Source organism: Chelmon rostratus, chromosome 2 (assembly GCF_017976325.1).
Source record: "Chelmon rostratus isolate fCheRos1 chromosome 2, fCheRos1.pri, whole genome shotgun sequence".
NCBI lineage: Eukaryota > Metazoa > Chordata > Actinopteri > Chaetodontiformes > Chaetodontidae > Chelmon > Chelmon rostratus.
Window position 1 is genome coordinate 20,108,818 of NC_055659.1, and position 22,351 is coordinate 20,131,168.

Here is a 22,351-nt window from a genome sequence, read left to right on the forward strand (position 1 = left end):
AGTCACCTGTTTGGCGTCACCTGCTCTGTCTGAGGCTTGTGTTCTGTGTTACGCAGCGTCACCTGGAGCTGGATCCTCACCCACCACTTCTAAACAATATGATTATGAATGTGACGCTTTACCTCTGAGAAGTATTGGCTGCCTTAAATGTTTCTATTTTTAGGAGAAACCCAGTGAGTGTGACAGAGTGACGTATATTTTTATCTCGCAAATAAAGTAAAGTGAAATACTTGGAATAACAGCTTGTCTCGACAAAGCGCCTTTTGTCAGGAGTGTGGAACAGAGTTTTATGAGGGGAAGATCTTTGCATATGTGCTCGCCTATGCTTTAAGTTTATGCACATATGCACATATGCATACACATTTTCTCACAGACGCACACAACAACAATAGAGTCCTCGGCTCGGCTGCAGCCCACACAGCCATCTGCTTCCAGCGGGTAAACACGCAAGCAGGAGATGAGGGTCATCCATTAAATTATGATCCATTACACATCTACAGCGGACCAGGTCTGTAAAAATAATATCTGCGGCCGCTTCCATGCGTTGACAGTTTGCACCCTGAGATGAGTAACAATGTCAAACACGGGGGCTGACATGAAACACTGCTACCATATAGTAGTTTTGTTATGGAAATGCGTGCATAAGCATGCACACACATACACACACACACATGCAGAAACTTTCGGGGATGCACGAAACAAACAGTAATTCAAGGTTGCAATTATTCCTGAATACACAGACCGATGTATGCGTTATGCATAAGCCTCCTGTCCAGCCCGTCCTGTCCTGCTTGGCTCGAATAAACAAGCCAGTACGCTGGTAGCATTTGACACCATGTTTGTATGTCGAAGCACAGAAGTCAAGCATAAAATCTGGTTGCATCACACTTTCTGTGTTTGTCTTTGCAACGTTTTGCAGAGCTTAGACTTGTTTTTTTCAGACTTGTTTCACTTAACCTACTTATGCCTGCACTTAATCACACAGGTGGAAAAGAATTCCAGTGTTGTTTGTTTGTTGTTACAGTACGTCCTACTTTATTTGTCCTTTTTGGACTTTGTGGCTCAACTTTTCAAAGGATAAGGCTGGTGATATTCTATATCATCTATAACAACAAAACCGACAAGTGTAAATCCTTACAAGGGCGTCACAAACATCTAGTTTAAGCCATGGATTTGCTGTTCTGTTGTATTTACAGCACCGGGGGGTAGCGTTTGTAGGACCGACTCAACATAACAGTTCATCATACTGATTGAACAACGTGTGGCTCACTGGACAACAGCTGTGCTTTATGGCAGGTTTTCGATATACAGGAAATACTTGTTAGAAGCATCAATTCATTTTTGGTCTTTTTATGAGATTTGTGGGCAATAAGAACAATGTAAAATATTGCCAGCCTTAAGAAAGATTATTATTAAGATTTAAGAACTTTTGCAGTGGCTAGTTCAAGTAAATGGTGGCTTCCATAGCAAATGTTTAGTTGGACTTCTGACTTAACTTTTCTCTCATTGCTGGAGAGGCATGCAATGTAAAGAGTCAATTCAATATTCAGCTCATTCATTCATTAGCGTTAATTAATGGACAGACTGGTCAGATGATCGGTAGAGGGAATGGACAGTAATGTATGGACAGCATAAAGCAAACAAGGCTCAGAAAGATCCGCCTTAATGCCTCCCCAGTGAGCTGTGCAGTCCCCGAAGTGTCAACATATTGATCATTACATTGTGAGGCTTTTTTCTTTGTTGGCCGGAGCGTCCAATTAGAGAATATTTCCCTGGCATTTTCAGACAACTGATGGCTCAACAGCTTTAATGAAGAGGGTGTGTGAGTGTGTGCGTGTGTTTGTACACTCACCTCTCTCCACTGTTTGGTTTCGACACCTTGCGTATAGAGCACGCATACTGTGAAAAAGTAGCAGACAGCGACAGGAAGGGATGAAATGTTGTGAAAGAAAGAGAAAACGAGAGGCGGAGAGAGAGAGAGAGAGAATCAGAGAAGTGCAGGCAGATTCCAAACGGGAAATCAATGTGAGGGTTTTAGCTCCAGTACAGTGAACAAACAGCCACGGCACTCGAAGCAAAACAAAGATTTCCCAAATCACAGGGCAACATATCCATAAAGACAGAGAGAAAAAAACAACAGCAACCAGAAGAGAAGAAGAAATGAGAAAAATGGAGCACGACTGAAAGCTCTGGGTTTTTTCTGTTGTTGTTTTGGGGTTTTTTTTAAAAGAATAGAGAATCTGCACAGGGATGCAAGAAGAGCGCAGTCAAACATTCAGTCACATACTCACATGGATCTGACTTGGAAAATGTGTCTTTATCCAGCAGATTTCTGGAGAATGAAGAAAGAGAACAGAAACAAGTGTTACTCAGTGACAAAGATCCTCTCCTTCGTGCTGACAAGTTGCTCTCATGGAGGTCTGAAGTGGACCCTGCAAAGCCACTTTTTGTGCACATATACAACCCTGTTTCCAAGAAGGTTGTGACACTGTGTAAAACGTAAACAGCAGCAAGCTCATATTTAATCAAAGACAACATATCAAATGTTGAAACTGAGAAAATTCCTTGTTTTTGAAAAAGATATCCTCATTTAGAATCTGATGGCAGCAACACGTTAGAACAGTTGGGACCGGGTCATGTTTACAGCTCTCTCCTTTGAGCAGCACTCTGTAAGTGTTTGAGAACTGAGGAAAGCAGTTGTTCATTTTCAGAGTGGAATGTTTTCCCATTAATTCTAAATTGTCCGTAGGTGTGAATGAGCGGTGTGCGTGGTTGTTTGTCTGTATATGTAGCCCTGTGGTAGGCTGGCGACCTGCCCAGGGTGTCCCCTGCCTTCGTCTGAGAGACGGCTGGGATAGGCTCCAGCCCCCCCGTGACCTTGCAAAGGATTCAGCGGTGTATAGATAATGGATGGATGGATGGGTGTTTTCCCATTCTCGCCTGATGAACAACTTAATTTTTAATGGGTGACAAGTCGAAAAAGATGTTATCTTCTTGGCAGCGTATGTTGCTCCAGAACCTGCATGCATGGTTCAGCATTAATGGCGCCTTCATAAATGTCTAGGTCGCCCATGTGCCATGTGCATTAATGCAGCCCCATACCATCACAGATGCTGGCTTTTGAACTGTGCACCGATAAAAGGCTGGGTGGACCCTCTCCTCGTTAGCCTGGAGGACGCGGTGTCCACGATTCCCAAAAAGGAATTTCACGATTTGAGTCATCACACATCAGAACAGTTTTCCACTTCACCTCAAATCTGGTTTATATACAGTTACCTCTTTGCATGGTCCATGCTGTGTCCACGACAGAATCGTGTCTGTTTTCAATGCAGCAGTTGGTTGCCAGCACAGTCTTTCACAGAGTGGTGAAGCCTTCCCCACCTTTATTTTAGAAAGACTCAGCCTCTCCGGTAGGCTCTTTTTTATCGCAAATCATGTTACTGATCTGTTGCCAGTTAACCTTATTAACTGTGAGATGCTCCACCAGCTGTTTTCTTTCAGGATTTCACAACTTTCCCTGTCTTTTGTTGCCACTGTCCCAACTTTTTTTAAACATGTTGCTGGCATCAGATTCTAAATGAGGATATAATTTTCAAAAAAATTCTCATTTTCAGCATATGTTGTCTTTGCGCTATTTTCAATTAAATATGGGCTTTCAATGTTTTGCAAATCATCACATCATCTGTTTCTGCATACATTTTGCACATTTTGTCCCATTTAGAGTTGTACTGTAAACTCTCACTACATTTTAAACACAGTCCTTGATCACTTTCTGCAGACGGTGCGTACTGTTAATATCACTGCTACATTAGAAACTGAACAATCCTGTTTGCATTAAACCATCTAAGATTCACATTAAACATACAAAACTCTTCTAAGTGACTGTTGAGCCCTCCGCCCCCTCTCCCTTTCAGAGATATCTCACCACCACACTTGGCATCAAAGGCTACCCATAACACCTTGCAAATAGCTCAAGGAAATAGAACAAACCACAGTAGTAGGTGGCAATATAACTTTAGACATTCTACACAAGAGGAAGAAGCACGCGCAGCATTAATCTTTAACAGAGGCTCCTGCTCTGCTGTTGGCTTCTGATCTTTTGTTCAAGTTTCGAGTGTTTTGGGGGGGCCTCTTGTGCAAAGAGCAATTCCAAACAAGGACTTAAAGTACTTCAAGGGTACTTTCACACTAGCAGTTGAGCCTGTATTGTAAAGGCTCACACAGGTGCTTTCAATCACTCTGGCTGATTAGACCTCTGCTGAGGGTGGGGGTGGGTGGAGCCACGTTGGGTCTTTCGAACTAAAAGACAAAACATGTTTGTGGAGCCACAAAAACAGGCGTTCTCTGGTCTGATGCAACAAAACAAAATAAACAAAATAGCATCATTTGTCTGTTCCTCCAATCGCTGTTAAAAAAAACATCTGCTGCTTTATGATGTGATGACACCATGGTGTAGGTTTGGTTTAAGCACAGCGATGACTCGGTTAGGTTACGGGGAATAACCATGGTTTGGGTTAAAATGACTACTTTGTTGAGGTTACAGCAGTTTTGTCACCATGGTTACAAGAATATATACATAGCTGAAGTTATGGAATGATTGTGGTCATGAAAACAGCATTTTCTGCTTGGATTTTCAATTTGCACCTCATTTCAAATGGAGCATTTACAGATTAATGTGGGATTTGCTGATATTAACTGTGTTGTAGGAGCGTTCTTTGGACATCTATACCACAGTTTGCAACACACAGCATCTTGCCTGTTTACAGTCTGCTCTGTGCATTGCCTAGCCAACAGTTTGCAAGGATGGTGTAGAGATGCATGCACGAAACAGAAGCCCACATTTCTGGTCAGAGGGAGAAACACACCTACTCTTAAACAAGATGAAACACTTGGATTTCAAGCGGTTTTTGGATTGCCCAAATATCACATCACCAACCTTTTCAAGAAGGTGGTTGAACGAATGAAAGAAGGAAGCTGTATTTATTAATCAGAGTACAGACGACTGCATGTAAACAGGAATATTAGTGGAATATTCATTTTCATTAGCATGGAAACAGCTTTGTGGGGATATTGTCTTTTTCAGAATAAGAAAAACAGAATATTATGTGCATGTAAATGTGTCTCTGTTCTCTGTTGGTTTGAAATAGGAAATGAAAAACAGCCTTAAAGTTAGATGCTTTGTTGACCCATCCATCCACCACGACCTCCACTGTCCCTTGAACGTAAACATATTGCATGTCTTTTTGAAACAGCTGATGCTGTCATTCTTATTGGGAGGACAGTCTAGTATTACATGTGCTAGAATGATTAAGTATGATTATGATACACACCCACACAGCCCTCGTGGAGGTCTCTTCAGCCAAGATGATGCAAACCACGTGTGTTTGCAGGCCCAATACATGTAAGTTCACCAAACTGTACATAGAATTACTTCATTCTGGCTAATTAGCCCTCTGCTCCGGTTCATGTTCGGTGGAAACAGCCTGTGCACACCCACAGTCCTGGGAACAGCTCTAATCAGCCTAAATAAGTGAAAACACCTGTGGGTGTAACACGGCTGTGTAGGAGCCTCAATTTAAAAATGCAGGACAGGCATATGAGCCAGCACACCTACACCTGTATATTCTGCAATGCAGCTGCTGTCGGTGTTAAAGTACAGTGCTCTAACCCTTTAAGTTGTCGGGCTAACTGAAATATAGTTCTGTAGGATGACTATCCTGCAGTGTTGCTGCCTTTTCAAAGCAAGTTCAAATCAATGTGCCCATTTGGTTCTAGTTTTAATCAATGGTTTCACATGCTACTTAAAGGTAGTTTTACTGTGTGGCTGGAGATAAGAGGTAAGAGAGCACTTAAACATGAAACCACAGCCATGAAGCGTCTGGGTGCACAAGTTTTTCTTTACATTTACAACCTCTTGCATGCGTAAGTCTTGCCCAAACACACACGCTCATTTCTACATCTACAGACGACGAAATCAGCACGCTGGCGGGCACATCAGCACGGAAAATTGTTGGGTTTGGTATCTCGTACAATAGCTGCCTGATTACCAGCATGTCTCCGTGCTTACTGAGCGCTCATCTCTTTTTCTGCCCCCCAAACACCCACCACGCCTCCCTCGTTGCGACGGCATTCAGTGTGTCACCTCATACTTTTCATATTAAAGTGAATATTGTTGCAGGGTAACAAACTTTTGTGTGAGATTTGCTCTGTGAAAGAAAAATATTATTTATTGAACCTAGTCATCCTGTGGATTTTAGAGGCAAAGTTGTTTGAAAACATGCCAGTTACCCTAAATTTTCATTTGTACAATCATTTCCAAGAGTAATGTTTACCATTAGCACCTGCTAACTATGACGGCTAATGTCAGGAGTTGTAAGTTCAGTACGCAACCTATCCCAGGTTTTAAAGGAGTCCTCTGAACATGAAGTTTGATCAGTGCCTGCAGCAGTAATTCACAGCAAAGGTTGGAGACAGAAAATCATAGGCTTGTGTAATGTGAGGAGAAAGATCAAAAAGGTCATTGTCAAGTCTTTCATGCTGCTCCTCCACCTGTCTGTCCCACTCCAGCATCCACCCTCTGCACCTTCATCTGTAAAGTGCGGTCTTGTACTGGCACAATCAGCTCTACCACATTATCCATAAAATGTAGTTTATCATAAGGTGACATGCCTTTCACATGCTATAGTGCGGAAATACTTCAGTGACTTATAGATTTATGTATTTCTCTGTCGAGGAAGTAGAAGTTTCTGTATTTAAAAACTTCATCAGAAATTCATGCACTGTTTGACAACTTTCAGTCAAGTTGTCATATTGGCTTTAGATGTTTTGATCTTTAATTTAGAGACCATTAGTGTCAGAACAAAGAACACCTCCCACTTTAAATTCTGTTTGTTTTGTGGGCCTTACACACCCATATATTCGTCATGGGAATCCTTTATCTGACAAATGCTGAACATTTAATCACTGTTTGACAGTGAGTTGTTCATATCTCCTGTGTGTGTGTGTGTGTGTGTGTGTGTGTGTGTGTGTGTGTGTGTGTGTGTGCGTGTGTGTGTGTGTGTGTGGGGAGGGGGGGTGGGGGGGTGCTGGAAGCTTGGAAATGGGCTGCGTTGGGAGACATTTTAACACCTTCTTTCATTTTCAAATGTTTTTTTTTCTTATTCATCTCTCAACAGAAGTCGGATCAGCTTACTTGATGCACCCTCACAAAGCGCTGATTACATCTGTTAAGGTTTCCTTCTCTGTGTCTCTTCAAAAAGCCGTAACTCTGATGATTACACTGCTTGCTTATCCCACATATCCCGTTAATTAACTTGGTGTTCTTTGGAGTTAAGAATTACAAACAAACGCACCTCTTCAGTATAATAAAGGTTAAAAAGCTGTTATGGGTTTCAGGTAGAGCCTTCATCAGTGTGTGGAATAAGATAAGACCAGATGGGACCTTCAGGTTTGTCTTATTGTAACTATGGGCAGAACTTAAATCAAATCTAATTGATCCCACTGTTTTAATGTTGCAACTGGGTGAGAAGGAATAATCTGGCTTTGACATTTTCAATTAATCTAGTCGTGTTTTACTGACAATGCAAGCCGCAGCCAGAGCACAGGAAACAATCATACATGTATGACAAGAATGGTGTACAGTGTTTCAAGTCAGCGGCCATTTCTTTCACTGAAATCTGTTCGCGACAAGCTTTCAGATCCTCGGCGCACCTGACATGTGCATTACATTATTTCTGCCTGGGCGACTTTCCTCTTCTCTTCACCATTCTGTCTTTCTCGGTCTATTCAGAGCCTTATTTTAATGCATCTCTCTCTAAGTTAATCTCTCAGCCTCCGCCCGTGTTTCGAGCGTCCGTGTTACACCTCCATCACGCTTGCTTGACCTTTTCATAATGCCTGCCAGAGGCGACTGTGTACCCAACACTATTACCCCTCTTGTTTCCTCAGTCGCTACAGTGACACGAGAGGCCTCGGTCGAGAGGCCAGAGCCTGCTGCCTTTATTCCATTTCCTGTTTCTTTCTTGTTTCACTTTCCTCTGCAGTTTCTCTCACCCTAAATCCTCGGCTGTGGTCTTCCATCAGCCTCAATCTATTTTGATCTTTTCTCTGCTTCTCTATTTCCTCCCTCCCTCCCTTTACGGCTCTGAAGAGCAAGTCGAGATAACAAAGAAAAACATGAAATCCTGACATCTTGTTTTTCATTTTGTGTTCAAACCTACAAAGACGATGCTCGCTGATGTTATGTGATTGTCTGCGACTGACGCATTTAAAATTCTAGCTGCAGAGTCCAAGGTCCAGGCAGAAGTGCCTTTCATCACAATTTGATCTAAAAAGAGAAATATTTTTTATTAAACCTAGTCACCCTGTGGATTTTAGAGGCAAAGTTGTTCGAAAACATGTCAGTTACCCTAAGTTCTCATTTGTATCATCAGTTCAAAGACTAATGTTATTCATTAGCACCTGCTAATTATGACGGCTAATGTCAGGAGTCGTAAGTTCAGTACGCAACCTATCCCAGGTTTTAAAGGAGTCCTCTGAACATGAAGTTTGATCAGCGCCTGCAGCAGTAATTCACAGCAAAGGTTGGAGACAGAAAATCATAGGCTTGTGTAATGTGAGGAGAAAGATCAAAAAGGTCATTGTCAAGTCTTTCATGCTGCTCCTCCGCCTGTCTGTCCCACTCCAGCATCCACCCTCTGCACCTTCATCTGTGAAAGGCGGTCTCGCACATTTTCACATTCTCTAAATGCTAATAGGAGCTTTTTCATGAGGTGAAATGCTGAGAGGAATATTGTATGTTGGTGTTATTCACAATAGTATAGTGCGGAAATGCTTCACACTTAAGTGACTTGTAGAAGAAGGAGTTTCACTCAAGTTTTCAGATTGGCTTTAGATGTTTTGAGCTTTAATTTAGAGACCATTAGTGTCAAAACACAGAACGCCTCTCTTATTATATTCTGTTTGTTTTGTCGGCCTTACACACCCATAGATACGTCATGGGAGTCCTTTATCTGACAAACACTGAACATTTAATCACTGTTTGACTCCTGACAGTGAGGTTAGGTTTGTGGGTATTAAAGCAAGATCATTTCATCATGCTGCACTGCTACAACTCCAGCAGAGGAAAGGACGTTTGGAAAGATTACCTCGCTGTTTTCAGTTTTAGCTTGTATGCTAAATGTCTCGGGAACGTATTGTTTCTAATAATTGGATGCTTTGTTTACTTTAATATATTCAGCCCTTCTCCAAATGCATATTCAGTTACATTTGGTTTCTTCCCATCCAACAGCCCATTCTGAGAGCCCACAAAGGGAACATTAGCACACAACGTGGTGCAGCAGTCCCTCTTTATTCCTGCTGCATTGTTATCACTTGAGTGTCAGTCCTCAAGTAAATACTCTGGCAACATTACACGTAATACATTTTGTAAACTGCTGTACAGTATTGTGATTTTTTACAACTATAAGACCAATAAGTCAGTGATTGTCAGCTCGGTACTGCACCGAAGTTTCCATTTTCTGCTATTTTATCACTAAATTTATGTACTAACTTTAGTTACTAGTTACTTTGCAGATTTAGTTTAGAAATGCAAAATTTTATCAGCAAAAAAACAATGATGCAATATTATAGATTCAGATAAAACTTCACTGATCCTAGCGGACATTCACAGGCTACCCGGCATATACATTATATAAAATACTTAAACCAGCTTCAACATTTAAGTGATGAACACATCAATGAACCAGCAGCTATAATCCAACAATATATTCCACATTATTCTGAAATATGCCATTCTGCATAATGAATACTTTCACTTTTGGTACTTAAAGTACATTTTGATGATGATACATTTGTACTTTTATTTAAGTAAATTTTAAATGCACGTCTTTTACTTAGCAGAGTGTTTCTGCACTGTGACAATGCTGCTGCTGCTGAAGTACCCTGCATGAAACAGAAGGAAATTAACAAGCTAACAAGTTTATTGGACTTACATTCATCAGATAGCCAGGAAATGGGATGGCCACGCTGCTCTGTGTCTGCTAGACGAGACAGGAGGGTTGTTTGCGAAGACTTTAGCAGATCGGTGGTGGTGAAACGGCAGTTCCAACATCTTTAGCTAATTTCACAGAAGATGACTTCTGGAGAAACAGCCACTGGGAGTGGAATACTGCACACATACCTCCCTTGTGATGTTTTTGCAAACCAATACCCAAATGCACACCTCTGACCCATGCTATGACCCACGAGCTAACAAGGTTAAGTGCTGTTTAACATGATAGGAGGTTAGCCTTTAAACATTATACAGTATGACTGGAACCACCTGACGAAGACATGCTCATTTAAGTGCACACTTATTACAGGTATTCTTATTCCAGACACTGCTATTGAATTTGAGTGCATCAGTGAGCATGTGTTTAATAAAGTCAATTACAAACTTTATGAGTATTATCAGCGTACATGGATGATTCATTTAATTTTTTCCTTTATAAAGAGATAGCTGTGGAGGCGGTGGAGGAGGAAGTATTTTTTTCTCACAAATTACACTTCATCATAATAAATATAGCGTGGGAGTCCACCTGACCTTTCATTTATTCTATTTTTGTATTAAGAGCTGTTCGCTCTGACTGTATCAGATCACGTTCAAATCCCTACAGCATCACAAATGAGAGGAAACAAAGCCAGTGCTCATAAAGGTTGACCGGTGCTTTACAGAACATTATTCTTGTGTCTTACTGCGTAAGAGTCAACTAGAAAATGTGTTTGTGTCAGTGTTGGAGAAAATTAAAGATATGTCTTGGATTAGCAGTAGATGGCATGTGGCAAAAAACATCAGAGACTTGTTGAGTATCCAAACGTCTACTGGGAGCTATTTGACTTAGTCTGAGAAATTGAGAAACAATAAAATAGCCATAGGAGGTTCGTTATAGGCGCTGCATTTTGCGACGATTCTTAACCCAATATATTTAAAGCAGATACAGCTATAGCAAAGAAGTTTCAAATATTGTCTCATGTGAGTATGTGTGTGTGTGTGTGCGCGCGCACACACACATTATCACCAAAGCATGCAAGCATCCAACCAATTATCTTAGCATTGCCGCCCTTTCTCTTTCTTTCTTTTCTAATTTAGTTCATGTTTTTCCTGCACACTGGTCCAAAATGAATCAGCCCATATGTCACCCACCACTGCCTCCTCTCTATCCTTGTCATTTCCAGCTCCTGTTCATCTGTCAGCTGTGTAATGGTCTCTCCATTATCTCTTACGGTATGTTAGACGTAGCCTCCAATTGCTTTCATTCCTGTGCTGCTGCTTTTTATCCACTCAGTCAGAGCATGTTTTCAGATGTTTAAATCACTCATGCCAGAGATCACAGGTTCAAAAAAGAATCTCAAAATCTCCAAAAATTGCAGATGTGTGAGAAAAACAGTTTTATCTCTGTACCGTCATGCATTATCAAACAAAATAGAAAGTTTTCACTTTTGATTAACACCTGCATTGATGTGCTAAAAGATTTTCTGGAAACAAAGCCACTCCCATGCTGCAGCCAAGGCGAGGTCGATGTAACACGGTGGTTCAATCACGCTTGCTATCCTATAAACACATTTCAGAACTGATTTCTTAGTGAGCTCATGTAAGCTTTTTATTGGAAGCCATCTTTCTTTTGTGAAGGTGGCCACCAAATCCCACATACAGCACACACAGTATATATGTAATCTAATACATTGAGATGGAAAGCAAACTGGGTCTGGCACTCTGGTATGCGCTGCATACGACGATTGTTACACTCTATTAGACACAGGAACTCCTCTTCATGTGTTGGGGGAGCGCTTCCTCTTTTATCCTGCTTGAGGCAGAAAGGTTGTTGTGTAGCAGCTGTGGTTTGGGCCATGATGTCCCCTGGGAGTGGTGTTGCCATCTTTCCAGAGAGATAATTGTTGAGGAAGACGTTTTATACTGGATCCAATAACTTAACGTGATTTTCTTTTGAGCATGATAGATGACTGCCTACTGTATGGTGATGTGCTTAAAATTCAGTTTATTCTATGAAGGAGAATATCCAGGTTTAAGCCCATGGGTTGCACATGAGTTGCTAAACTAACATTGTGAAACAGACTCCTGATGACTCCACCGATGTGGTTATTGAATATTGCAAGTGTTTTTTTGGGCACGTTCTCGAGGGTTCAACATACTGCAGCTTAATAAACACAACTAAATACAGAAATGCACTGCAAAAACAGAAAGCAAAACCAGCATTTCACATCCATGTCTGTCAGACTCATACAAAATATGTAGTGAAGACTTTGATGGAATTTCATAAAGTGTATTCTATGCAAAATGGAAGTTATCGCTTTATTGAGTCCAGTGAAAAATTTCCAGTGAGAAACAAACTATTTTTACGCAGAAGTACAGAGGACATGATGCAATAACAATCAGTTGAAGCTCAATTGAGCTTGTGGTGGATTACAAGTGGCCCAGGAGACCCCCCCGTCACAATTGTCATCCAGGGAGAGGAAGTGAAGAGAACAGACTCAAACAAGTGTTTGCTTGTAGTCCAAATCAATAAAACTCTGGACTGGACTCACAACACTGAAGCCCTCTTCAGGAAGGGACAGAGCAGACTGCTCTTCAGCTCCCTCAGTTTTCAACAGACTCCTGCAGATCTCCTAACACACACACACACACACACACACACACACACACACACACACACACACACACGTGCTTGGCCAATAAATGTGATTGAGCTAAAGAGATTTTAATAGAGCACAAAGTCATAGACATTATGACATACAGTAGACAATTTATATGTGTGTGTGTGTTAGTGTGTGTGCGTGGGCGCACAGTGTCGGTTATATGTGGGGTTGCCAATGTTAGTTGGAAACGCTGATGTTTTGGCTGCACAAGACTGACTAAAATGTTCAATATAGTCTGATGACTAAAAGACACTAAAATAGTTTGAGTTCAGACTATTTGTCCTGACTTTCATCTAAAACAGAATGAGGTTGATTAAATGTGCTAAAAACTAACAAGGACATTTGAGACAGGACTAAATCAACTCTAGTGCGCACTTAAGATTATTGTCATTAATTCAGAATCTGACCAAATGTGAATTCTGACCTCCCCTTCTGTCTCAGAGTCATGATGTTGAATAATGGCCAAAGCGTTTTTGCAGGACACTGATGTCACCGTTTGGACATAAAATGTCTTCATTTTATCCTGTAATTTCCTATGAGACAAGTTGTGTTTCATAAGGTGACAGTGGCCTTTGACTGTTGACCACCAAAATCGAATCAGTTTGTCCTTCAATTCAACATTCATGCCCAATTTGAAAAAATTACCTTAAGGCATTTCAGAGATATTGTGTTCATGAGTATGAGGCGGGCGATCAGGAAACATATGGCCTCCATTGCTACGTTGGATGTTGCAATGGTTCTGTAAATTAATAATGGCCGTCCTGATGTTTACCATTATCATAGAAAAGCTAAGCCTGTCTATCTCTAAAATGAAGCTTTTGTATATTCATGAAAACAAAAACTACAATGAGAGGCACTTGATTTTTGTCCATTAGCAAACAACACAATGACGGCAAAATCAGAACATAATTACAGATGAATTACATGTTACTGCAATTACAACAGCCCAAAAAGCAAAAGAATCAACTATTTTTACTTATTTACTATGAGGTGGACTTTTTCTGTCTGTTGCATAATTAAAAGAATTTCATGTCATTAAATTATTAAAAAGCTTCTACTTTTTAACAAGTACATTTTAAAACCTGCACTCGAGACCTAAAACAAAACCAACGTCATGTCAGCTCACTTAATCTGAAGTGGACGGTAGCTGCTGTCTGGAAAAAGACACACAAATACTAACAGTGTTTCAGTTTTACCTGTTATAAAGTATATAAAATGTGATTATTATTGTTTTTTATGATTAATTCATTACAGTTACATTATATATAAATAAAATGGAGGACTGAATCATTGTCATGTATGACAGTTCAAGATTATCAGAATCAAAGTGTTGTTGATATTTACAACTAATTTCTGAGAGAGCCATTTTACTGCTACATGCACAGTGCAAATATTCTTACTATGTCTCCCAAACTGCATTCAAGAGTAAAAAAAAAAAATTCCAGAGATTATACGTGATCTTAATCCCATGTGAATCTAAAAAATCTGTAATTTGTAAACCAAAAATCTATTCTATTGCAAATTCCCTGCCATATTTTGCCAAATACAGAGGTCATGTGATACTATTAGTCCAGTGTGAATCTTTCCTGGTCAGGAATTATGGAGGCTGCGTTGGCAGTTACAGATGAAAGCTTTCAAAGCATTTTGGGTGTAAATTCAGGAGGCTCATTGCTCTTGACATCATACCCAGGGGGCAATGTCAGTAAATTCAAGCAAAATACAGGCTTCTCTCGTCCTGCCATACAAAACAGAGGCCTTGGTGTCAGAGTCACAGTGTGTCTGAAAACGGATGCATTGACCACCTGTGCAATCTATTGTATTCTAGCACAACAGCCTGCATCAAACACTGCCTCCAGAAATGTTACAGTTTTGCTGAAACCCCTTCAGTGAGGTGTTTTATTCTTTTTTGAGGCCATATGTGTGTTCTTGCTTTTATCTTCATTATTCCTGTTATGTGTTCCTGTTATTTTTCCCACCAGTTCAGTACTTGGGTGGATAAAGTAAAATATCTTAAATTCCCAAAATGGTTAAGAGAACCAGGCTTTTTTTGGGACAGCCTTCATTGTGTATTTTCCTTGTTCCTCAGTTACTATGAAGTTAAAACTTGCTCCATGTTTACTTGTTTGTCTTGATGAATTTTGTTTTAATATTGATTTCCACAACATTCACTCCAATCAGTACAGCAAGAGTCACGTCAGGCATTCTGCTTTGCCCTTTCCAAAAAGCTTTCATGAATGAAACTCAACACAGTTCAGTTCCTGCAGTACCTCAAATGGCCACTTGAGACTGTTTCCAAAAGTAAGTCATTCCACATAGACCCCCACATCAAAATGTCCAACTTTACAGCAGAAATAAACATGTTTACAGCCCTTTAAATGTAAACAGGGATGAAAAAGTCACTCCTTTCAATTAGGTTAATGCTTTAAGTTATGGGCATCACCACTTTGAATGACAGCTAGCCACTATGTTTCAACAACCAGGCACCATTTGGCCCACCTCAGCTCCACCCACACTGCACCCACACTCCACCTTTTTACCCTTTTTGGATTAGTGTGGATTATTGGTGGAGTCAGGCACTGCCAAGATGGCAACAGCCGGAGCCACTGTCACTGACCTTCACAATGGCTCCACAGAAACCTGTTGGTGAGGTCGCGGACGCTACGTCCATGTTTTATACAGTCTATGTTTTATAGGTAGACTTTTAATGTGGAAAACATCAAGAGGTGTTGATATTTGTTCCTTGATCAGGAGTTTGACAAAGAAGAAGAAGAATGAGTATGTGAACATTATCAACAAACAGAAAGTGGGGTTGTGAGTATAACATGACTCTGTTGTCCTGAATAGTTCTGACTGAGGAAATGTGCACCATACTGAATTTACAATGTGAGTTGTAGTTGTAGGTTACAAGTAATTTCACACCCTGCAATGTTTTGTTTTGTTTTTTCTTGTCTTTATTTGTTCATCCTGGCCATGCCCCTGGCTATCATTTAAATGCCAGCTTGTATATGAGAATATGGTTCTTGAATGTTCTGCAAAAATTTAACAAGCTAATAAATTGGCATCCAAGGTGAAGGGAGTCGGTTGATTGAGGTTATGATAATTTAAACCTTTATCCCCAGAGGGGAAATTCAGGTGCTGCAGCAGTGCAAGCACAGAAATAAGAAAGATAAATTGACAAAGTAAAAAATGATAGAAATACACAAAACAAAATGAAGAATAGACAATTAGATACAAACTATACAAGAGCAATAAAGACAAAATTACAAGGCAAGAGGGACTGCTGTGTAATCACAGTGGTGTGATTAGTAGTGCAAAGTCAGCAATTCACTCACACATACTGCAAACACACCAATTTAATCTTAATGTCAACATGAAAATTGTGGCACAATATATATATTCACCTACATGCAGTACAGCACATGCATAGACAATGAGATGCACATGAAGACGACCAGGAAGTGGGGCAGAAGCACGACAAAAAGCCGCACCAACACCCACCACACGAGCTCAACCTGAGCGTATACAAATCTGGGTCTGCTGAAACAAAACCTCATCAAAGCGACTCTTTTATTACTCCGTGTCAAGTGCAGCTCCCGCAGCACCACAGCATATGCCTTCCTACACACCAGCTCCAAGTCAACAACGGTCCTGTCCTAAATTTTGAAGCAGACCTCACCCAAAATTTGATACCGTCAAATCCCCAGAGCTTTAATGCAGAGCTGCGTGTAGCACTCAAATGAGCCCCAGAAAACTCGAACCAGTGTTGAGAATCAGAAATCAGCAGAGACTTTCAAAATGGTCTTAAAGAGCGTCTGTCTTCAGGGCTGCAGACTGTGGTAATTACTGTAAAGTACAGTTTGCTCCACAAAGCAGCGAACGGGAGATGTCACTTGAAAAATGGACTCATACTTTGAGGTCAGAGCATTTTGAGGAGAAAAGAAAGAAAAACAGAGGGTTTGGTGAATTTTAAAAATGGCTGTAACAAGTTGCCAAGATGATGAAAAATGAGATTTTCCAGTTACGTGTGAGTTCGTCTTAAACATTCCTTTGAGGACAAGAATAAACTTTTCACCGGAGCATCACAACAACTGCTTCTGTGACATTAAATATTTAAAATGTGCCACCAGATTTGCATTAGGTGTTGCGTAATCCATTTCAAAGGGATTGGCAATACTAAAGGGGTTTCAAACTAACTTCCTGAAACACAACTTCCCTCATGTAAATGAGGTTATGAAAAGATCTGAGATGTGCGGAGGCAGCGGGGGCAGGATTTGGGTATGTATGTCTCTGCGCACAAGGGAATTTATGAAATCAAGAGAGCAGGAATGTAAGAGAAAATCAAATGTAAGAACAAGAAAAGGAGAGGAGAAAATGTGTGTCAGAGTGTGTGTGTGTGAGAGAGAGAGAGATGGAAAGAGAGGGAGAGAAAAATGAAGTCCTCGGAGATTAGATCAGAAATAGACCGAGTATAACGGAGTTCCTCTTGCACAGGGAGAAGAAACAAGCCCCTGTTAGACAGACACACAGACACGGCTGACTTTATTTACAGAGATCTGACACAAACCACAATAATTAGACAGCTCCTTCCCTCTAACCTGCAGGAAGTTCCTCAGCTCTCCAACTCAGCTGCTGCGAGTGCAGGCTGAGGAAAATGCGATGAATATCTAGGGATGAGTGGTTCTTTTTGAAGAGGCGTTTCAAGATCTGAAAATTGAGCTGGTGATATTCTTGACTTGGAATAAGCACGAGTCAGCATAAATAGGCTGCCACAGGCAAATAATTAAAACTTTGGGAGTGCAAAGATTTTAACTCCTCACTGATACTACCCACCAAATGCATTCATTTACACTGCATTGTGTCTGTTACATATTATTAGTGAATATTTACAGAATTGTCTTACGGGATATAGTCAACACGTCGCCCTATTGCATGCATTTAAATAATGTTTCGAACACAGTATTCCCCGGAAATTTACATCCAAGAAAAGACTTTGAAATGCATGTGTGCATCGAGGGTGAAAGGTTCCCATCGAGGGTGTATTTTTCTGCTTCAAGGAGGACAGTTTGTGGGTGTAGAATGAATCTATACTGAATTCATGCAGACCTCACATTGACCTCTTGTTCGCACACGATGCAGAAAAACTCAGGACTGGGGGAAGGTGTGTGTGCTCGTGTGTGTGTGTGCATGTGTGAGTGTGTTGTAGAAAATAAGAAAACGGAAGTGAATATTTATCACCTGCAGAATCACTGACTAAATAATGAAAGGCACAGCTAAAATGGAGAAGTAGTTTTTGCAAAATGTACAGCAAGTTTGTATCAAAGCGAATAAAATATTTTTCAACAGCAGACAGAAGTTGGTGATAGTGGAGCATTTAGGAGCTAAAGAGCCAGATATTTCCCTCAGGACTTGGTGGAGAGCAAAGACAGAGCTAGAAGAGAGTGAAGATGAACACAAACACGTTGCTCCAACTGTCGCTGTTTAAATAAGCAACCGCTCGCTAACAAGTTCACCACGTTAACTTAAAAGCTGATGTTGTGTTCACAACTTGCTGCCCCCAAGTGGCCAAAAAATCTGCTATTGCACGTTTAAAGCACAAAATACATCATCTTAAAGAACAGAAGGCACACTGTCCATTAAGAGAAAGCTACACTGTCAACGACCGCTGATCCTGTTTATTACCTCCACCAGCAGCAACAATATTAGACCTGACAAGCGCATGATTTACATATTTGAAGAAGACTACATTTTAAAAAGTGCATGCCAAAAGTTTGAATCAAATCTAGTTTTTATACTATTTGTTGTCTGCATTCTTTCAGCAATGACCATTCACTGTTTCTGCAATCTGGAACAAAAATGTTTGTTTGATGTCATAGCAATCTACTTTTCCTGGAGTGAATATCTGTGATCTGTTGGAGTTGAACCTGTATTTGTTAGACACAATTTAAACTGCGTTAAAATAAGCTTAAATGTCACAGCAAGAGATAACTGTACACCTTGAAGCTCCAGTATTGGTTATATTTTTGTATGCTGAACAAACCTTAAAAACCCTTTCAAATTTATTCTAGTCCAAAAAAATGATGATGGTGAATTTAAGACAGAAACTGCTTTTCTACCTCCTAAAAGCTTGATGCTTTGAAAATGTGAGATCTTCATCCAGGAATGACACTTTGTCACTAAAGAAATGCGGAAAAGGGCTGAGCGTTTTCCTCAAGGACACATTTAAGCTGGGATGGATTGTAATAAGGAAGGCTGTCCTCACACTCCTGAATGAAAAAGCTTCGCCAGTGAGGCAAAATGAAAGGGACGTGTGGATGGCAGTGGCGGATGACAGAGGAAGGGAGGAGTTAATGAGGAATGAGGAGGCGAGAACAAGGTAAAAAAGAGAGGGCTGCTCAGAGAGAGGAAGATGAAAAAGGAGCAAAGGGATGGGAGGGGTGAGAAGAGATAACATATAGGAAGCAACAGAGGAAAATGAGGGGGTGGAAGAAGGGGAGTAATCTGTTTATAAGGGTGCAGGGGAAAGCATTATGCAGCACAGTGTTATTAAAGCTGGATGATGTATCAAAATAAAGTTTCACAGGCCCTTCATCACTGTCTCTTATCTTCTCACTGTCTTCTCTGCATTATCATTTTGCTGCTAACAATATATGTGCTTTAATAGTGACATAAACATCGATCTATCAAGTTTAGACCTCCACTAAAATGTTCTCAAATCCATTTTCGCCGATAACAAAAAGAGCAGTAGCGATTCATAAATGAAGCTCTCTTCGCAGCCTCAATCATCTGAGTCCAAACTGTAGCGCTGGCATTGCTTTAGTGTCGGATCGATGGCAGAACCGAGCAGGATCTCTTTTCCCACCAGCTGTTGAATTATTCAGGCCAGGACTTCCTCTGGGGAGACTCCTGCTCAGCCTGCCAGACAGACACAGCGAGCTCGCAGCCTGGCAGGGACGCCCAGGATCATCACAAAATTCCCAACAGCGTGGGCCGTGCCACAGCCCAAGCTGACACAGGTCAGGTGACGGGCAGCATTATAAACTGCATGGTTAGCTCCCTGACAACCTGCGATTCATTGATCATTTACGATTTGCGCCATCCATTTTTCTGTGGGCTGCACAAAATGTGATTTTTCACTTGACGTTTCACGTTGTGCTTTTCAGATGCTGCCACACAGCAGAAATCAGCTTGTATTTTGTTGGTAAGACAGGAAACACTATCACGCTGAGTGCCAAGAATTTTCCAACTCACTCCATTTAGATGTACAATATGCTGGAGCTGAAAGCAGCAGGAGCCATGAGATGAAAAGCAAAATGGAGATGAAAGCGAGCCCATACTGTAAAAGTAATAAAAAGTACGGAAACCGAATCAAAGTATTTCAGAGTAAAACATGTGATTGTTTCAGTGAAGTGGGTCACTGTAGAGAGAGGGTCCCAACATCCCTCCTTTGCCTACTCCTTTAGCTAAATGCTAGCTCTCACAAAAACGTGGCTCCAATCATTTACTGGCACATGACATGCAGCAGTGTGGAATAACATTACGACCAAGAGTCTGCAGTCATGCAGCAGTACTGTGTGATTACACACAGCCGTGCTTAGAGCGAAACGCTAACATCGCCATGCTAACTGCAAAATGCTAAATCTAAGTTTTACGTTAGACCATTCACTTGTTTCAAGCTGTGTGACCTTAGTTATCTTAACAAGATATTAAAACTTTTTGCTGAGATTGTTATTACTCGTTCTGATTAACTTGCTTTTTAATTTCCAGACTCATAAAGTTGTTTGATCAACGCTGACAAACACAAAACTGCTTTGTCAAAGTCAGATTTTCTTTGAATGCAGACAAATGTGCTTGTTTTTAGTCTGGTTGCACTACTTTTACGATAACTGTGAGTTCTTTAAGACTCGACATTTTTACTTGTTTTCAAAATCTTCCCAGTTCTGTTGGCAGATTTGGCCGATTTTAAGTAATCTGTCCTCAGTTTACTTGATTTTTTCTTGTCTTTGAGAGTTTTTGCAGTGCATGCTTACAATGACAACGATGACATGCTGTCTTAGCAGATGTAATGTTTGCCAGGTTGGCAATTTTAGTTTGGCACATTAGCTTCATATTACAGAGTTCAGCTGAGGCTGATGGGAAAGTTTTGCAGGTATTTGGTCATAAGCCAAAATATTGGACTGATGGTGGGGTTAGATAGCGAGGCAGGGGATCACAAAATGTTTTGAAGTATCATATTCAGGATATTTCACTCCCAAAAAAAATAAAAAAGTGAACCTGCTGGTGGCGCTGGAGAAAAAGTCAGGGGATCAGCAAAATCAGTCAGATTGTGCCTCTGAGGGAAGACATTTCCATCACTAGAGACATGCCGCTAACATGGCTAAACACAGCACAAATCCTCAAATAAACTGCAGAGGCTAAAATAAGACAAATGACAAAAGTTCAAACTGTTTAAATAACGATGCAATTACTGAGAGGAAAAGACTAAGACATTTAAAAGTTTCAACCGATACGATCAGGATTAGAAAATGCTGGTATTGCAGTAATACCTCAATGAGAGGCAGAAGTTCTTTTAAGAGCTGACAGGAAAATGTATATACAGCTTTATTCACAGTCATTTGTTTGAATTAATATCCTCAGCAAGAATACAATAACCACCATGATGGAATCACACCCTTATGAATGCAGCCAGAAGAGCAAGACACACATACACGCACATGCACACACACATTCATGATCTATTTTCCCTCAGGGTTGGTGGCTCCATAATCAAATGCAGGCATGTTACTGGTTCAATTCCAGCCAGTGACCTCAGTTACATACTCCTCTCTCTCCTCCTCTCCTGTTTGCCTTTTCACCTGTCACTATGAAACAAAGGGGGAAAAAAAGGAAAATAACAAATCCAGTCATCTCACCCACACACTTTCACACATCTCCAGCTCTGCCGTACCACACAGGATGATCCTGCCCAATCAGTCTGTCCTGCACTGGGGGCACAGAGCCAGGGCTGAAATAGCACCGCGGGCCCAGAAAAGGCAAACAATCTCACATCCACTCAGAGGCGTGAACTCAATCATATATCACCCACTACAAGATGCTGGTTAGCCCACAGCTGGTGAAACTGGAATTATAATGACAGCATTAGGCTGCTTTCATGCGTTTCTCAGTCTCATTTGTGTTAAAGTTCAATTAATTATATTGTCTGACTCTGCTTTGTGGATTCGTGTGGAGTGTCAAGATATCAGCTTTGAAGGTTTTACAGGTACAGCATGTGAAGGATCTGCAAATTAGTTGTCATCTCAAATTAACTGCACCCAGACTCTGCAATGATGCCTCTAATGAACACTGTGCCTCACTTCAACTGAAGATCTTGTGAGACGAGGTTCAATTGGATACGCGGCGACTTCGGCTGTGGACCACCATGTTTCTGCTCATTGGCTCCCTAAAATGCCAATAGGGAGAAACACTGACAGATCCAAACCTGAGGCCACATGTGCCTGCAGCAAGAGGAGCTTATCTGAAGCGTGCCAGACTTTGTGTCTAATTTTAAGCACCACAGATTCAAATTACCATCACCTTCAGGAAAGTTTGTTCAAATAAGCATGATGCAATCGTTGGAATGTGTCAGAATAAGCACATAATTCACAAGAAGCTGCAACATGTG

The 22,351-nt window shown here is 40.9% G+C and overlaps 1 protein-coding gene across 2 annotated transcripts in view; it reads right to left on the bottom strand.

Annotated features, from left to right (window-relative positions):
* Positions 1-22,351, bottom strand: part of cpne5b (copine Vb) — a 112,063-nt gene that overhangs the window by 80,016 nt on the left and 9,696 nt on the right. For both annotated transcript variants that reach the window (XM_041952478.1, XM_041952486.1), the window contains exons 2-3: positions 2,292-2,332; positions 1,853-1,899 (exon numbers count right to left, since the gene is read on the bottom strand). In XM_041952478.1, the coding sequence (XP_041808412.1) occupies positions 1,853-1,899; positions 2,292-2,332 (88 nt within the window). The remainder of the gene's footprint in view (positions 1-1,852; positions 1,900-2,291; positions 2,333-22,351) is intronic.